This window comes from Sitodiplosis mosellana, unplaced genomic scaffold, assembly GCF_009176505.1.
Source record: "Sitodiplosis mosellana isolate CC-2019 unplaced genomic scaffold, AAFC_SMos_1.0 Smas_scaffold_6150, whole genome shotgun sequence".
In the NCBI taxonomy this organism is placed as follows: domain Eukaryota; kingdom Metazoa; phylum Arthropoda; class Insecta; order Diptera; family Cecidomyiidae; genus Sitodiplosis; species Sitodiplosis mosellana.
The window spans coordinates 743987-756818 of record NW_022601391.1 but is presented as its reverse complement, the minus strand read 5'-3'; the positions used below and the strand labels follow the sequence as shown (position 1 = coordinate 756818).

The 12832-nt window shown below is 35.3% G+C and overlaps 3 protein-coding genes across 9 annotated transcripts in view; 1 reads left to right on the top strand and 2 right to left on the bottom strand.

Annotated features, from left to right (window-relative positions):
* LOC129573979 (sodium channel protein Nach-like) overlaps nt 1-4520 on the bottom strand; it is an 8918-nt gene extending 4398 nt beyond the window's left edge. The window contains exon 1 of the mRNA XM_055455219.1: nt 4452-4520. The gene's annotated coding sequence lies outside the window, so the exon portion shown is untranslated. The remainder of the gene's footprint in view (nt 1-4451) is intronic.
* The window catches only part of LOC129573969 (protein Smaug), a 10167-nt gene extending 1133 nt beyond the window's left edge, over nt 1-9034 (top strand). Inside the window, exons 1-10 of one of the 7 annotated variants that reach the window (XM_055455200.1) lie at nt 166-577; nt 1264-1520; nt 2943-3865; nt 5364-5813; nt 5908-6518; nt 6615-6849; nt 6989-7094; nt 7205-7435; nt 7547-7781; nt 7876-9034. In XM_055455200.1, coding sequence (XP_055311175.1) covers nt 3195-3865; nt 5364-5813; nt 5908-6518; nt 6615-6849; nt 6989-7094; nt 7205-7435; nt 7547-7781; nt 7876-8051 — 2715 coding nt within the window. In that variant the 5' untranslated portion in view covers nt 166-577; nt 1264-1520; nt 2943-3194 and the 3' untranslated portion in view covers nt 8052-9034. Of the gene's footprint in view, nt 1-165; nt 578-1086; nt 1521-2942; nt 3866-5363; nt 5814-5907; nt 6519-6614; nt 6850-6988; nt 7095-7204; nt 7436-7546; nt 7782-7875 lie in introns of those variants that run through there. The other 6 variants (XM_055455198.1, XM_055455202.1, XM_055455201.1 and 3 more) reach the window with 6 other exon arrangements.
* A 1288-nt stretch (nt 9035-10322) lies between these two features.
* Nucleotides 10323-12832, bottom strand: part of LOC129573960 (uncharacterized) — a 33223-nt gene continuing 30713 nt past the window's right edge. The window contains exons 12-13 of the mRNA XM_055455176.1: nt 12480-12672; nt 10323-12189 (exon numbers count right to left, since the gene is read on the bottom strand). Coding sequence (XP_055311151.1) covers nt 12005-12189; nt 12480-12672 — 378 coding nt within the window. The 3' untranslated portion in view covers nt 10323-12004. The remainder of the gene's footprint in view (nt 12190-12479; nt 12673-12832) is intronic.

The following is a 12832-nucleotide window of genomic DNA, read 5'->3' as shown; positions in this document are numbered from 1 at the left end:
AGAGAGAGAGAGAGAGAGAGAGAGAGAGAGAGAGAGAGAGAGAGAGATTGTGTGCACTTTGTTTGTGACGAATGAAAGCACGATGTACGAAATGACGAGAGCAAAAAAACAACAAAATCTCTATAGCCATATGAGAGAAGAAGAAAAAAAAAATTATAATATGACAAATAACAACAGTGAAACACGGTTGCCACAAACATAGAGCAGCCAGCTAAAGATGTACGCGCGCGTTGACATAATGCTGTCGTTTGCATATGAGCAACAAATTAGTCCCGCGCTTACTCATAGTGCTGCATTTTCAGCAGTGAGTGTCTCGCTAGTGAAATGGCAACGGACAAAAATAACAAGAAGAAATAAAACAAACGGCGAAAAGTGTGCATTTCGAGTTCAGAATTGCAAGCGAATTGCAAACGACACCCCATGAGCCATTTGTTGATGAGAGAGAAAAAAAACTGCTACTGCTTTTTTCTCCTCGGTTTCTTCTTTATTCGATTCATCTGCCATATTTAAAGTGAGTGTGTGTGTTTGTGCCTGTGTGTACGTGCATGTGTATTGAAAAAGAGGCGCACAAACTAACGTATGTGGAAAAAAACAAGCATTTTTATATGAATTTTTAGCGCGTGTAAACAAACGGATAAACAATGCGGGAGAATAAGAAAAAAGGCTCTCTATGATGCATTCGATTTCGCTTTTTTTCTGTTCAATTTTTTTCCAGTTTGTTTCTTGTGCAAACCCGTGATTTATTCTCTTAGCTTCTATGTGCTCTGTGTGGTTGTGTATACTTTGTTCTCGCATTTTAATTCCGTGTTCAACACAAATAATTTGGAAGGCAACCAAAAAACGACCGAAGACAATGTGCAAATTTATTCTTTTCCAATCGGTTTTTTTTGGTCTGTCGATTGGTTTGCTATCGCCACGTTTTGAAGGAATAGCGATACCCAAAATCAGATTTGTGGTTTTTTGCGCGTTTTTTTGTTCTTGAAGTATCGGTTGTGACAATTTACCGTTGCGTCACATTCTCTTGTTGCTTTCGTCATATGTTCCGATGCTCGTTTTCGAATAAATTTTGTGTATTCTAATCATCAGCACAGAGTGAGTGTGAGCCTCACTCAGCCGACGTCACACATAAAACGAAAATACAAACAAACATCGCACCACACAAAGTAGTCAAAACAACACACGAACAATTAACCATTTAAATTAGGTTTTTGCGCCAATTTTCTCTTATCGCATTGGTCAATTTTCGACTGCCGCACACCATAGACACACCAATTATTGCCACCGATTTACAATGACGCCAAAAATTTCACTTTGATGCCACTCGGCTCTCGGCCATAAACTCGGAGATGAGATTTTTGCACTCATCAGTCGCATTTGGAGTGTTAAACGAAGTGGTGCACAGCAGACATTGTACAAAAATTCATAGCAGTGAAATAAATTTGCCATCAACCAGCAGATGAAAAAGATTGCATTTTGTATGGTGACTTGCACAAAGTATCACCATATCGTCAGCTACCATTGTAAGTGATTTTTTGATATTCAGAATTTCTTCAAAATCTCCTGGTTTTTTTCTCATCAAGAGCCGTTTCGCATAGGCAATTTTTTCATGAATATTCCTTTTTTTTCTTATGTAACCCATTGTTTCCATGGTTATTCGGCATTTTGTTCGTTGATTCGGTTGCGTGCCGTTTTCAAGTTTTTTTTCCCTATTCAGTTGCCGTTCGTTGAAATTAAATCCGATCGAGAAGTAGCTCTTGATGTTTATTTAACATTCGACAAACAAATTGGCACAAGCAAAAAGAACATTTTTTTTTGTTCGTTAAACGCGTCGGTTTCGGTCAGAAAATGTGCATAAACTTAAAATTCAAATTGATAGGGAATCGTTATCATGTCTTTCCTACGGCTTACAGCACATCATTTTAAGATTTATTTGTATGAGGCGCGCGCACATAAATCATTTATCCAACAAAAAAAACAGCAATTTGCAGCTAAAAGTGATAATAACCAAAAAATAAATCAATTCATGGTGGTATTCGTATTTTTTCTCCCATTCCATTTAAATAGACTTCAACTTAATTTAGGTAAACATATGAACCTTGTTATTTTTTCCAAAGATATAACAATTTTCAATTGAAGACGCGTTCAAGCTAAACTAATTATGAACGTATCGACGTTTTTCCATGTGCCATGACGACATCACCAACTGACTACGTTTGCATTTTTTTTTGTTCATGAACAAACATTCGCTACATGCACAGATTCTTTAGTTCGGTGAATTTGTCCACATTTTGGTTCATTTTCGGTTGAAATGTACGATTCTGATGAAATTTGGAATTTTTTTCTCTTTCTCATTTCGTTTTCGTGCATTTTCATACAGGAATTGTCATTGGTGTGTGTGTGTGTGTTTGTGTGTGCGGTGTCTTTCATTTCCTCGATTCCATTCGGTTTGATAGAACCGTTAGGTATTTCACAGTGGTACAATTTATCGTACGATGTATGTGCAAGAGCAGCACAGTGAAGGTGAACTTGCACTTGGCGTTACTTTGTGTTTTGCCGCCAAATCACTGGCTTGAGCATCGCACTCGAAAAATGACCACAAATTGCACACACAATTCGTAAAAATGGTCACCGAGCATTCTTATAATGCGACGGAATGTGCGCAAAAGAGAACGACACATTTTATCATTTTGCTCGGCTGGTGGACTTGTGTTACAGCAACAAAAAAAGCACCAGCTAAAGTGAGCGCCGAACACAATTGGATGGAAATAAAAATGTTCACTTGCACTGCAAGCACACTATTCTCGCACCACATTTGTACTTTTGACCTTTTCAAATGTGCTGTATGTTCAACAACAACAAATGAAATATGACTAACGGCTCTTTTCTCTTTTTTTGCGCCATTTTAAATAATTACTTATGTTCTTTGTTTCTATCCATTTAAGGTACATTTTAACGTCTCCAAACGGAACAAATTGACTTTCTGGGAAATTTCATCAGAATAAAAACGGAAATAAACCAACCAAAAAAAAAACCACGTAAAGACCATAAAATCAGAAGCGGAACAACGGAGAGAAGAATTGCGAGTGCAACGTGGACGCGAATCGATTTCGTCGACGAACCGTGCAGCCAAATCGAACAAAGATCAGAACATCCCGTGTGACAACCAGACGACGAAGAAGAAACAATCAGTTATCATGACATTCCCATCGGGTGGCTCTGTGTTTGACGAGGAATTGCAATGTGTAAAACACTATTTCGAAAAGTGGTCGCATTGCGAACGAGCCATTGCCGTTTGTTCAATGCTCAAGCAATTCCAGTATCCGACATTGCGATTCATCCATTCGAAAATCGAAGCGACATATGCCCAAAGCATCGACTGTGACAAAAACAAACGAATGGAACAACAGTCAAACGACAAATCGTACATATACGAACTCTGTGATTCATACAAATCGTTGACAAACATAAATAGTGATGTGCAATTAAACAATAACAACAAGGATTCAATTTATTACGAATCGGATAGATTAATTATCGGTGACAACAATTCAACCAATTCAATAAATAGTAATACGATCAATAATAACAATAACAATAATAACTATAGTAATAACAATGCGAACAGCACTAGCATAAAGGTAAATTTAGTAGCCGATAAATTCAGTACAAAGGAGGAAATTCTGAAGGAGATCCTCAACTGTATTCTCATGCTGAAAATTGGCAACGACGATGTGATCCAAGAGTATTTAGCATTAATACCATTCATGGTAAACGACACCGAACGTCGCATTATCAATGTCCAAGTTGTGATGCAAACACTGTCGATTCTGGTCGCCCATCCAGCTCTATCATCCGACGATTTACGGTAAGTAAATTCATGCCTCACTCCATTTCTTTTTCTTTGGTTTTGGTTCTGGTTTGATTTGTTTGTACACATTCTTATTTCAATACAATTTCAATTTTTTGCTCCCTTGTAAATTTCATGATGTTCTATGTTCGCTATTTTCATTAGTTTTTATCTCGACCAAATCACGTTTCCACAATAAATTATTAATTAAGGCGCTTTGACGCAAAACTAACTCGCGTTGACTTTTGGCATTCAACTGTGTGTATTGTTAGAAGCAAATAAAAATATGACACTAAACTCGCATCGGGACATAAATATAAAGCCGAGATTGATTTAATGACTACACGTATGGTTGAACATAAAGTGCTTATTGGTCGTGTTCTCAATTAGAGCCAAAGCGGCGGCGACAACAACAACGATACCACGAACCGAATATTGTTTACTTTGAAATTTGCGGTTTTGCTTCGCACATAATTTGAGGTTTTACACCTTAACAATATACACATAACAAGTTAGGCTGCACCAAATACACATCTCACACTGTATTACGTTATAATTATCGATTTTCATTGAAATATAATTCAATTTAATTCAATATACTCACCCGTTCAAAAATGAGCAAGAACACACCGTTTTATTTCCTCAGCAAATTTCGATATCAGTGGTTTTTGAAGGAGATTCAACTGGTTGGCGTGAATTCAAGACACATACTGAACCCATTCATGAGTTCCCTGAAGATGTTTAGCTCCTGCACAATCATTACGATAATTTCATTGAATGTCTCCACGCTTAACCCACATATGGCTTTTTGATTGAACATGTTCATGGTTTGGTTGTCTATCTTGATAATAATTTTTTTGAACATGAAGAACATGGTGTGTGTGTGTGTGTGTGTGGTGTTGTTTTCGTTCTTCTGTTTTATGTTTTCGTCTTCAATTCCATTTGTATCACGCGAAAGGCTTCCATTCAAATTTCAAACGAAAGGAATTCAAAGTGACACCTATCAGCTTTTAAAATGCATGCCACCATCATCATCGTCACAAACGCTCACGCGCGCGTCTATCATTGTTTCTCTTTCGCATACTTATACCTTACATTTTTAATCAATTCCTTTCAATTAACATTTACTATAGTCGTTTGTAGCTGGATAATTGAGCTAGGGCATTTTCCTCCGTTTAGTTCATATAGAGAAAAAAAAATAACAAAATATTATGGCATATGAATGGGACAATTGCGAGGAAATGCGGATCGCATGTTGATGTGTGACCCACACACATGAAACATGTTCAAATTGAGAGAATGAGACATTTAAGTGACCGCAATCGTCAAACCAATATGTCCTAAATCATAACCAGTTGACACACTAGCCCTTGATTCGTTTAGAAAATTAATTAGGTCAAATATGTAATCGATTCAATTGTCGGAGGGTGTTAATTGCACACACCAAAAGAAATATTGAGGTATTTCGTCATTGATTCATTTTTTTTCCTTTTTTCTTTGTTTTCTCCATTTGCAGGACGGTAAAAGAGCACATTGAGCGGTTGAAAAAGATAATTCAGGAACAAAATGGTCAACTTCAGAACGCCGATTGGCAAGCTGTCGTTCGGCCAATGTATTCATCCTATTATAAAAACCCAGCCAACAATATATTCTCATCATTGTCGTCAGTCGGATCGTCACAAATTCACAACGAGAACATTTATGACACTCAAAGTGATTACATCGAAACAGACAGTGGCAGTGCCGGCCGTAGCAGTGGTGGCGGCAGTGATTTCATTCCATACCTTAATCTCTCAAACAAACCGTATCCAAGTGATGATATATTCTTAATTAATGCATCCGACGATCAGAACAATTCCTTCTCGAAAAATGGTACTGAAATCCCTGACTATCCAGAATATCATGAATTCAATTCCGATCAGCCGATGCATCAAAAAGTGCAAAATGCCTGCCAATTTGCCACAAAGTAAGACTATTTCATTCGGTTTAATACAAACTTTAAGGCTAAACTTATGCTATAATGAAAATATTTGTTCTTGCTTCTTTCTCCCTGAACATAGTTTGACCCATAAGCTGAATCCACTGATTGACAGCATGTTGAAAACTCGTCGTTCAAACAGTCTAACCACCGGAGGTCTGAAGCACAACGATGCATTCTTGGGTCTATCTGGATTTACATCGTCAACGGAAAATCTGTTGCATTTACACAAACCACGCAGTTGCTCGTTGTCCATCGAAAATCCACGTTTGCTGATGACAGCCAGCGGTTCAGAGACTCGACTGGACGATTTAAAGCCTACATATCAAGCGTTCCAAACACAAAATATCGGCATGAAATACGTTTATCCATGGTTGAAACGGTTACGATTGCACAAGTACTATACACATTTTGAAAATTTCACCTACGAACAAATGATGGATGTCACCGATGAATTTTTGAACCAATTGGGTGTAACACAAGGGGCACGAACCAAGCTCGTCAACTCCATTCAGAAACTAAAAGAGCGTTTCACCCGATTGACACAAACTGAACAAGAATTGAAAAGTGGCAAAACTACGCCGGACACAGCAATCAAATTGCTACACGAAATCGTTGAAACTCCCATGAAACCCATTGAGATTTATGATACAACCGACGTGACGGTACAGTTTTTGAATCTGCTAACTGTTGGTAAGTAAATATTTGGACAACTTGATCTTATTTCGAGAAAGAAATTAGCGTTCGATTTCCATTGCGTTCATTGATCCGTTTATTTTGTGTTCGTAGTGTGCAAGATTATGGTCAGCAAACAAATCGGACCACAAGACGAGGAATCGATTAAACAATTGATTCAAATCTTCGATATTGCTCAGTTGGAAAATGTGGAACCATTCCTACAGCATGCTAACCAACTCAAGGACCTTCGATACGATATCGATGTAATTAGAATGAAATTCCCACCCAAGAGCCAATATCATAAAAGTGGCAGCGGTTCGGCCAACGGAAGTTTGAGCAAACCAAGGTCAGTTCATGTTCAAAGACGAAGAGATGTTTTTATTGTTTTCGAAATATCTAGTTCCAGTCTTAAATGAAAAAAGCTAAAATTTTGAATCAAATTCATAATTCAAGCAACATTTTCTCTCTCTATTGTTGAACTCTAGATGGTCGTCAGCTACAAAATTGCATAACAAAAATGGAAGCGAAACCAAACCACATCGAAAAAATTCAAATCCAATGTCGAATTTCAACTTTGTTTCCATGCAACAGGTAAGGAGATGAGGCAATTTATTTTTCCATCCAACTTGTTCAGATAAATTTTGTCTAATTTGATTGGTTCAAAATCGATTCACAATAAATATGTTTGGTCACTTCCATAGGTGCAAAAGCAGCCGAAATCTGCACAGCATCTTGGTTCAAAGTCGAAGCCAACACAGCAACGATCGTCTCGACAATCCGAATTTAATAACAATTACCATCCGACGCCTACGAGCAGTTATAGCAAATCGTCGTCTTATCCGAACTTTGGTAGCAATGGCAGCAGCGCAGCCAGTTCCAATGGGGGTGGTCAGCAGTATGCCAATGTTGGCAATCAAAACGCAACGCCACAGGTAGGTGTCTTTTTCAATGTATTTACCATTTTTGTGTGTGTTTTCAAAGCTTTAACGATCCATATCGCCGATAATTTTAATTAATTCTGGTTTCATTCCCCGAAAAACTAGTTACATCATTCGTACCATCGGCATTCGGTGAGCAATTTGATAACGATCACACCGGCCAAGACAACAGTAACGATAACACCAACAGCTCCGATCACTCAGCATCAAAAGACATCCAGTTGCATTGGTTTACATTTGTCGTCTCAATCTACACCGCACTCCAGCCTGAGCAATAGCTCAAGCAACAGTACTACAACACCAATCACGTCATCTTCCCTTGTACCGACAATGCACTATTGTAAGAATAATCCCATGTCGAACAATATTTCTGCCATTTTCCTTTGCCAACCGCCATGAATCATTAATATTGGATTTTTTTTCGGCATTTACAGGTCCGCATCAATGTTCCGCAGAATTGACTCCGGTGAGTACGATTGGTCGGTCAAGTTCGACTGGCGGCGGTAGCTATCCGAAACAAGCGGCTAGCAAACATTTACTCGGTGATATTAGTCCGTACAGAGATTTAGAATTTCTTAGTTTGCAAATGACCGAACAAGCAATCAATTGAATTGCCGCCACACCACTGTTACGTTCTAGTTAAGGGGATAGAAAAACGAGAGAATTCAATTCGATTCAATTTTCAATTAAATGATTTCGTATCGCAAACAGAATGTTGAATGTTTTGTGCATACGCAAAGAATACACGAATGGATCACACATCAGCCAGATGATCACATTCTTTCGTATGCTTAGAAATTGTATATAGACATGCATCATGCGAACAATTTAACCAAAAAAAAAAAAACAAAACAAACTGTTAATGAAGAACAATAACGATTTTCAAAATGCGCATTCAACCTGAGCACCGTTTGAATCATTTCACCAAACACTTAATCCATAGAAGGAGAACCACTGGTTCTTCTCAAGTTAAAATTGCTAAGCACTATTTATGCATGTGACATATTTTATTTAAAAGAAAAGAAAAAAAGTTGTTTGAACACATTTGGACGCGTCAACCTTCGAGTGATTAGAGAAGAAAAAAAAAAACATTTGAACAAAATTCATCGATTTACGAACTAAGACCTTAATACAACTACAACAAACAAATTGTTTATATTTCAGCTATTTTTTACCTTACAACTATTAACTATTATGTGTTTTTGTTAATTCATTGATAAGTTACAGTGTAGACATACTCATTCTTCTGTTTTGTTTATCTCCAGAAATAGGATTTTATTGTTTAAAAAGCAGAACATTTCGAGCGGCAACAGCCAAATGCTCAGTTTGATTGTTTATAATATTTGTCGGTTTTGATTCAAGTGACATTGATGTTGTATTAAAATTCCTAGCATTGTGTTCATCGTATAAAATACCAAAAAAAAACATGAAAAAACAAGGAAGAAATGGTAAGATGTTGAACATTTTAACATGACAAAAAAAAATTGTATAAAACGAAACAGTTGTGCGTTGCACTTGACGACATACATATGCATTCAATGCAAATTTGTATGATTTTTTGAAGAAAAAAAAGAAAATAAATGGCATAACAAAGAAGACAATGGTTTTCCCTGCTGTAAAAAAATAATAATAAAACGAACAAACCACAAAGAAATCTATCCCAAAGCCAAAAGTGATTGAATTAAATTAAATCAAAACCAGAACACCATTGCAGAACAGAAAAAAATATTCATAGAACTCTTTTTTTTACAACAAAACATAAAAAAAACACACAAACACATACAATCGGCGATTTTTCTTTCGCCGATAAGGTCATTAACTCACAGATTTATCGCCAATATTGCATTTGTTATTTGTTAGTTCGGTGAATGTATTGTATTGATCATAAAATGTACTTTGTTTTTTTTTTAAGTTTGAATCAATTAGAAGCCACATATTAAACCAAATCAATTCAACGAAAAGAGATAAAAAAAAACCGTTTAATTTTGTATTTGGCTCATTTTTTGTGCATGTTTTGAACCTCTTAAAAAAAACTTTAAATCTATTTAATTTGACGGAAAAATTGAATTTTTTCACTATAATTCTCGTCTCAATTAAAATTTATTTATTGATTAATTTGATTGTCTACCGAAATGGTCGACAGTCTGAAAAATGCGACAGCAGATAAGAAAAATCAACTGAAATTAACAAGCTAAGGACAAACTACTCACACTAAAAAATTTAATGAAAATCTGTTACTTTACTTTAGAAGCATATGATTTTAAGGTGAAAATGTAAAAGCTAGAACATGTAATGTTGTATGTTTTATATTAAAAAGACTGACTGATGTAATGAAAAATTAAAAAAAAAAAAAATGAAAATAAATAAAATGGAAGAGAATGAAGAGAAGAAGAAAGAATGAAGCGAATAAAACCAGTTTACTGGATATTTAATGAAACATAACAACACTTGGTTTTATTTCATTTTTCATTTCATTTTAGATTTTTATCATCTAACATTTTATCATATTGAATAGATTTCCAGGTTCAACGAATCTGGTAAATAAAACAGTAGCTATCGTCGGCATCCAGGGTGGTTGGGACATTGAAGAAAAAGCAGAATAGATAGTTAGTGTATCAGAGACGAAACATTTATAAAATATTACGAATACCCATTCGTTTGACATTACAACATGAAAAAGACAGTTTTAGCATAACAGGTCAAGGAAAAAACGAAGAGACGAAAAGCATTACCGTATAAATTTTTAAATTGTAATTTGTAAATACATTTCGTTCAAATGTTTTAGCAATTACACTCGAACAACAGTTTGGCAGTTCCTCGTGCAACCTACTGTTCAACGGGAATATTAAATGGTATAAAATTTGAAAGAAATCAAAAGACATTTCAAATGAAACCATGCTTTCATTCATTATTTTATTAAAATCATTTGAAATACATTGCCGTTTTCGGAATAAGCGACGCGATTGCTTTGAACATATGAAATATGCTCTTTATTGAGATATTTCCTAAACTTGAATTTACTGTTTGTCTAGTTGAACTGTTTGAGTTTTCTCACCATTTTTCTTCTGAACAATGGTTGACAGTCATAGAAGAAAGTGCCAATTTCGATGTTACTAAAAAAAAATCACGTCACTATTCATTTATTTCCACATAGAAATGCTACAATCAATAAAAACTAAATGTCATTTTATCTCTTACGCTCTAGCATATTTTCAATGGGATTTTATGAATCCCATTGGTTTTTCTGCATTTCTGCTGCATACGTACATTCTACTCTTAATAATCAAACTAGTAAATTACATTTCAATGTTCTTCGTATTTTTTTCTCAAGTTTTTCGATTTTTTTTTCATCTTTCTTACTTGAATTCTTGTTCATTTTTTCTTCCTACTTCTTTTACTTAAAACTAAATGGAACTAATTGTTATATTTTTCTGCCGACTGTGTACATGCAGCACAGTTATCAAATTTGTTGATTCCATGTTCCTGTTCAAGCGATAATGCATAACTTCAATTTAATTTGTGTGAAACGGTTAGATGTTGTTCAATAAATTTGTACCCGGGTTGTAGATCGTTTGTTGGAGTGTTTTTTTTTTCTTTTTCAAGCATCTTTCAGATCAATTAATGCTGATTTAATTAATAACAATAGATATAAAAATGAATATCTCTACCATGCATATATTTGTTTCGATTAATTTTCCGAACATGAACCGTTCAAAATCAATGCCAATATCATATGTTGCTTTTTTTGTGATGAGCTGTATTTAAAATGCCAAGATTACAAAGGAAAATTAATTTAAAAAAAAAAATTTTGATGGCCACCACCAAATTTTCAGGATCGATTTTTTTTCTACTAGGCAGCTCCGATACTTTGTTGTCGAAATGTATGTTTGTTGCTACATAAAAAATGGATCCAATTAAAATTGTTTAAATGCTAAACTACTTAAAGAATAACTGTGCGATCGATGAGGGGCATTTTGCACATATAAAAAAAATTAGAATTTCTTGATATCAACTAAAAATAAAAAAATTAAGGTGATACGATTTTGTTTTTGAAAAGAAATACTTGAACATTGGCAGTTCGCTGTAAAATGTGTGATCGATTGACTTTTCTAGGTGATAAATTTCCAGCTATCGATTACTTATAAAATCTATTCTATTGAGCCAGAAGAAAGCATAAAACCTTGAAAGAAAGAAATAAATCAAATTGTGCAAATGATTCTTCTGAGAGAAAGAAATGTTCTCATGACAAATAGTAGCTATAATTGGATTCTGGTAAGTTTACATTTTTAAACTACACTTAATGCACACAATTCGTTTAGCTGTCATAATATTCCTTCAGAAAATGAAGTGTTATTTTTTCTCGCGGTAAATCATTGTAAAACTAATGTTACTAAAAGTATGATTGGCTTTACTACTAATTTATTTTAAAAAAAAAGGTTGTACGCTTAATAGTTAACCTAATTTTAAGAAATAAAAATGGGGTTCTATTGAATGTCATGTTACGTGGGGGGAGGATTTGTTTGCGCATGCAACGCTAGCCAAATTAGCACCAGCAGAATTGATTCAGTCGATTTGTCCTTTGTGGTTAATGTAGGCGTTATAAAGGCCGGAGTCTTTGTTTCGATAGCGTAATTTTGTGCATGTCATCCACAGTGATACAGTTAAAATGGCGAATAGAATGAATGTGGCGAACATAAATGACGAAAGCACGGTCGTTTTTAAGCAGGTTTCGTTTGGCTCCTTAACACCTTTTCATAAATTGAAATCGAAATATAAAAAAAAGGAATGTTCCAATCAATTCATGCACTAATTTCGACATAGTCATGTTTTTCCTCTTGAGATTTTATGCGCAATTCGATTCCATTTCGTCAACTAGGCCGTTCGAATGGCAGTGACACACAAATCAAAATTTGCACATCCAAATCGACAAAAAAATAGAAGGAAAAACACACAACGGCGACAAATAAATGGAGAATCTTCAGAGAAAAAAGTTCAAACGGTAGATAGAGCATTAAGTAAAAAATTTGGTAATACTTACTTTGAACGGCCGAACTGAATTCATCACCTTCGCCTTCTTGCAGCACTCGAAGCGATTGGAACAAGCTAATATTGTCGGAAACGCTTTTTTCCTTTTTACTATTCTCGGCTACTTCATTTGCAATTGTTTTATTTACGTTGGATACATCACGCTTGGTCACCGATTTAATGTTCCGCCAATGACACTGTTGACTCTGTAGCCGAAGCAGATCACAAGTAAAACAAAAAGAGACAACAACGAATGAACAAAATAAAAAAGTATTTAGTATATCGATGGATTAAAATAATAAACATCGTGTCTTAGGTCGATCGCATTGTTTGACCACTGTAGCAGAAAGAAAAATCACATTGTTT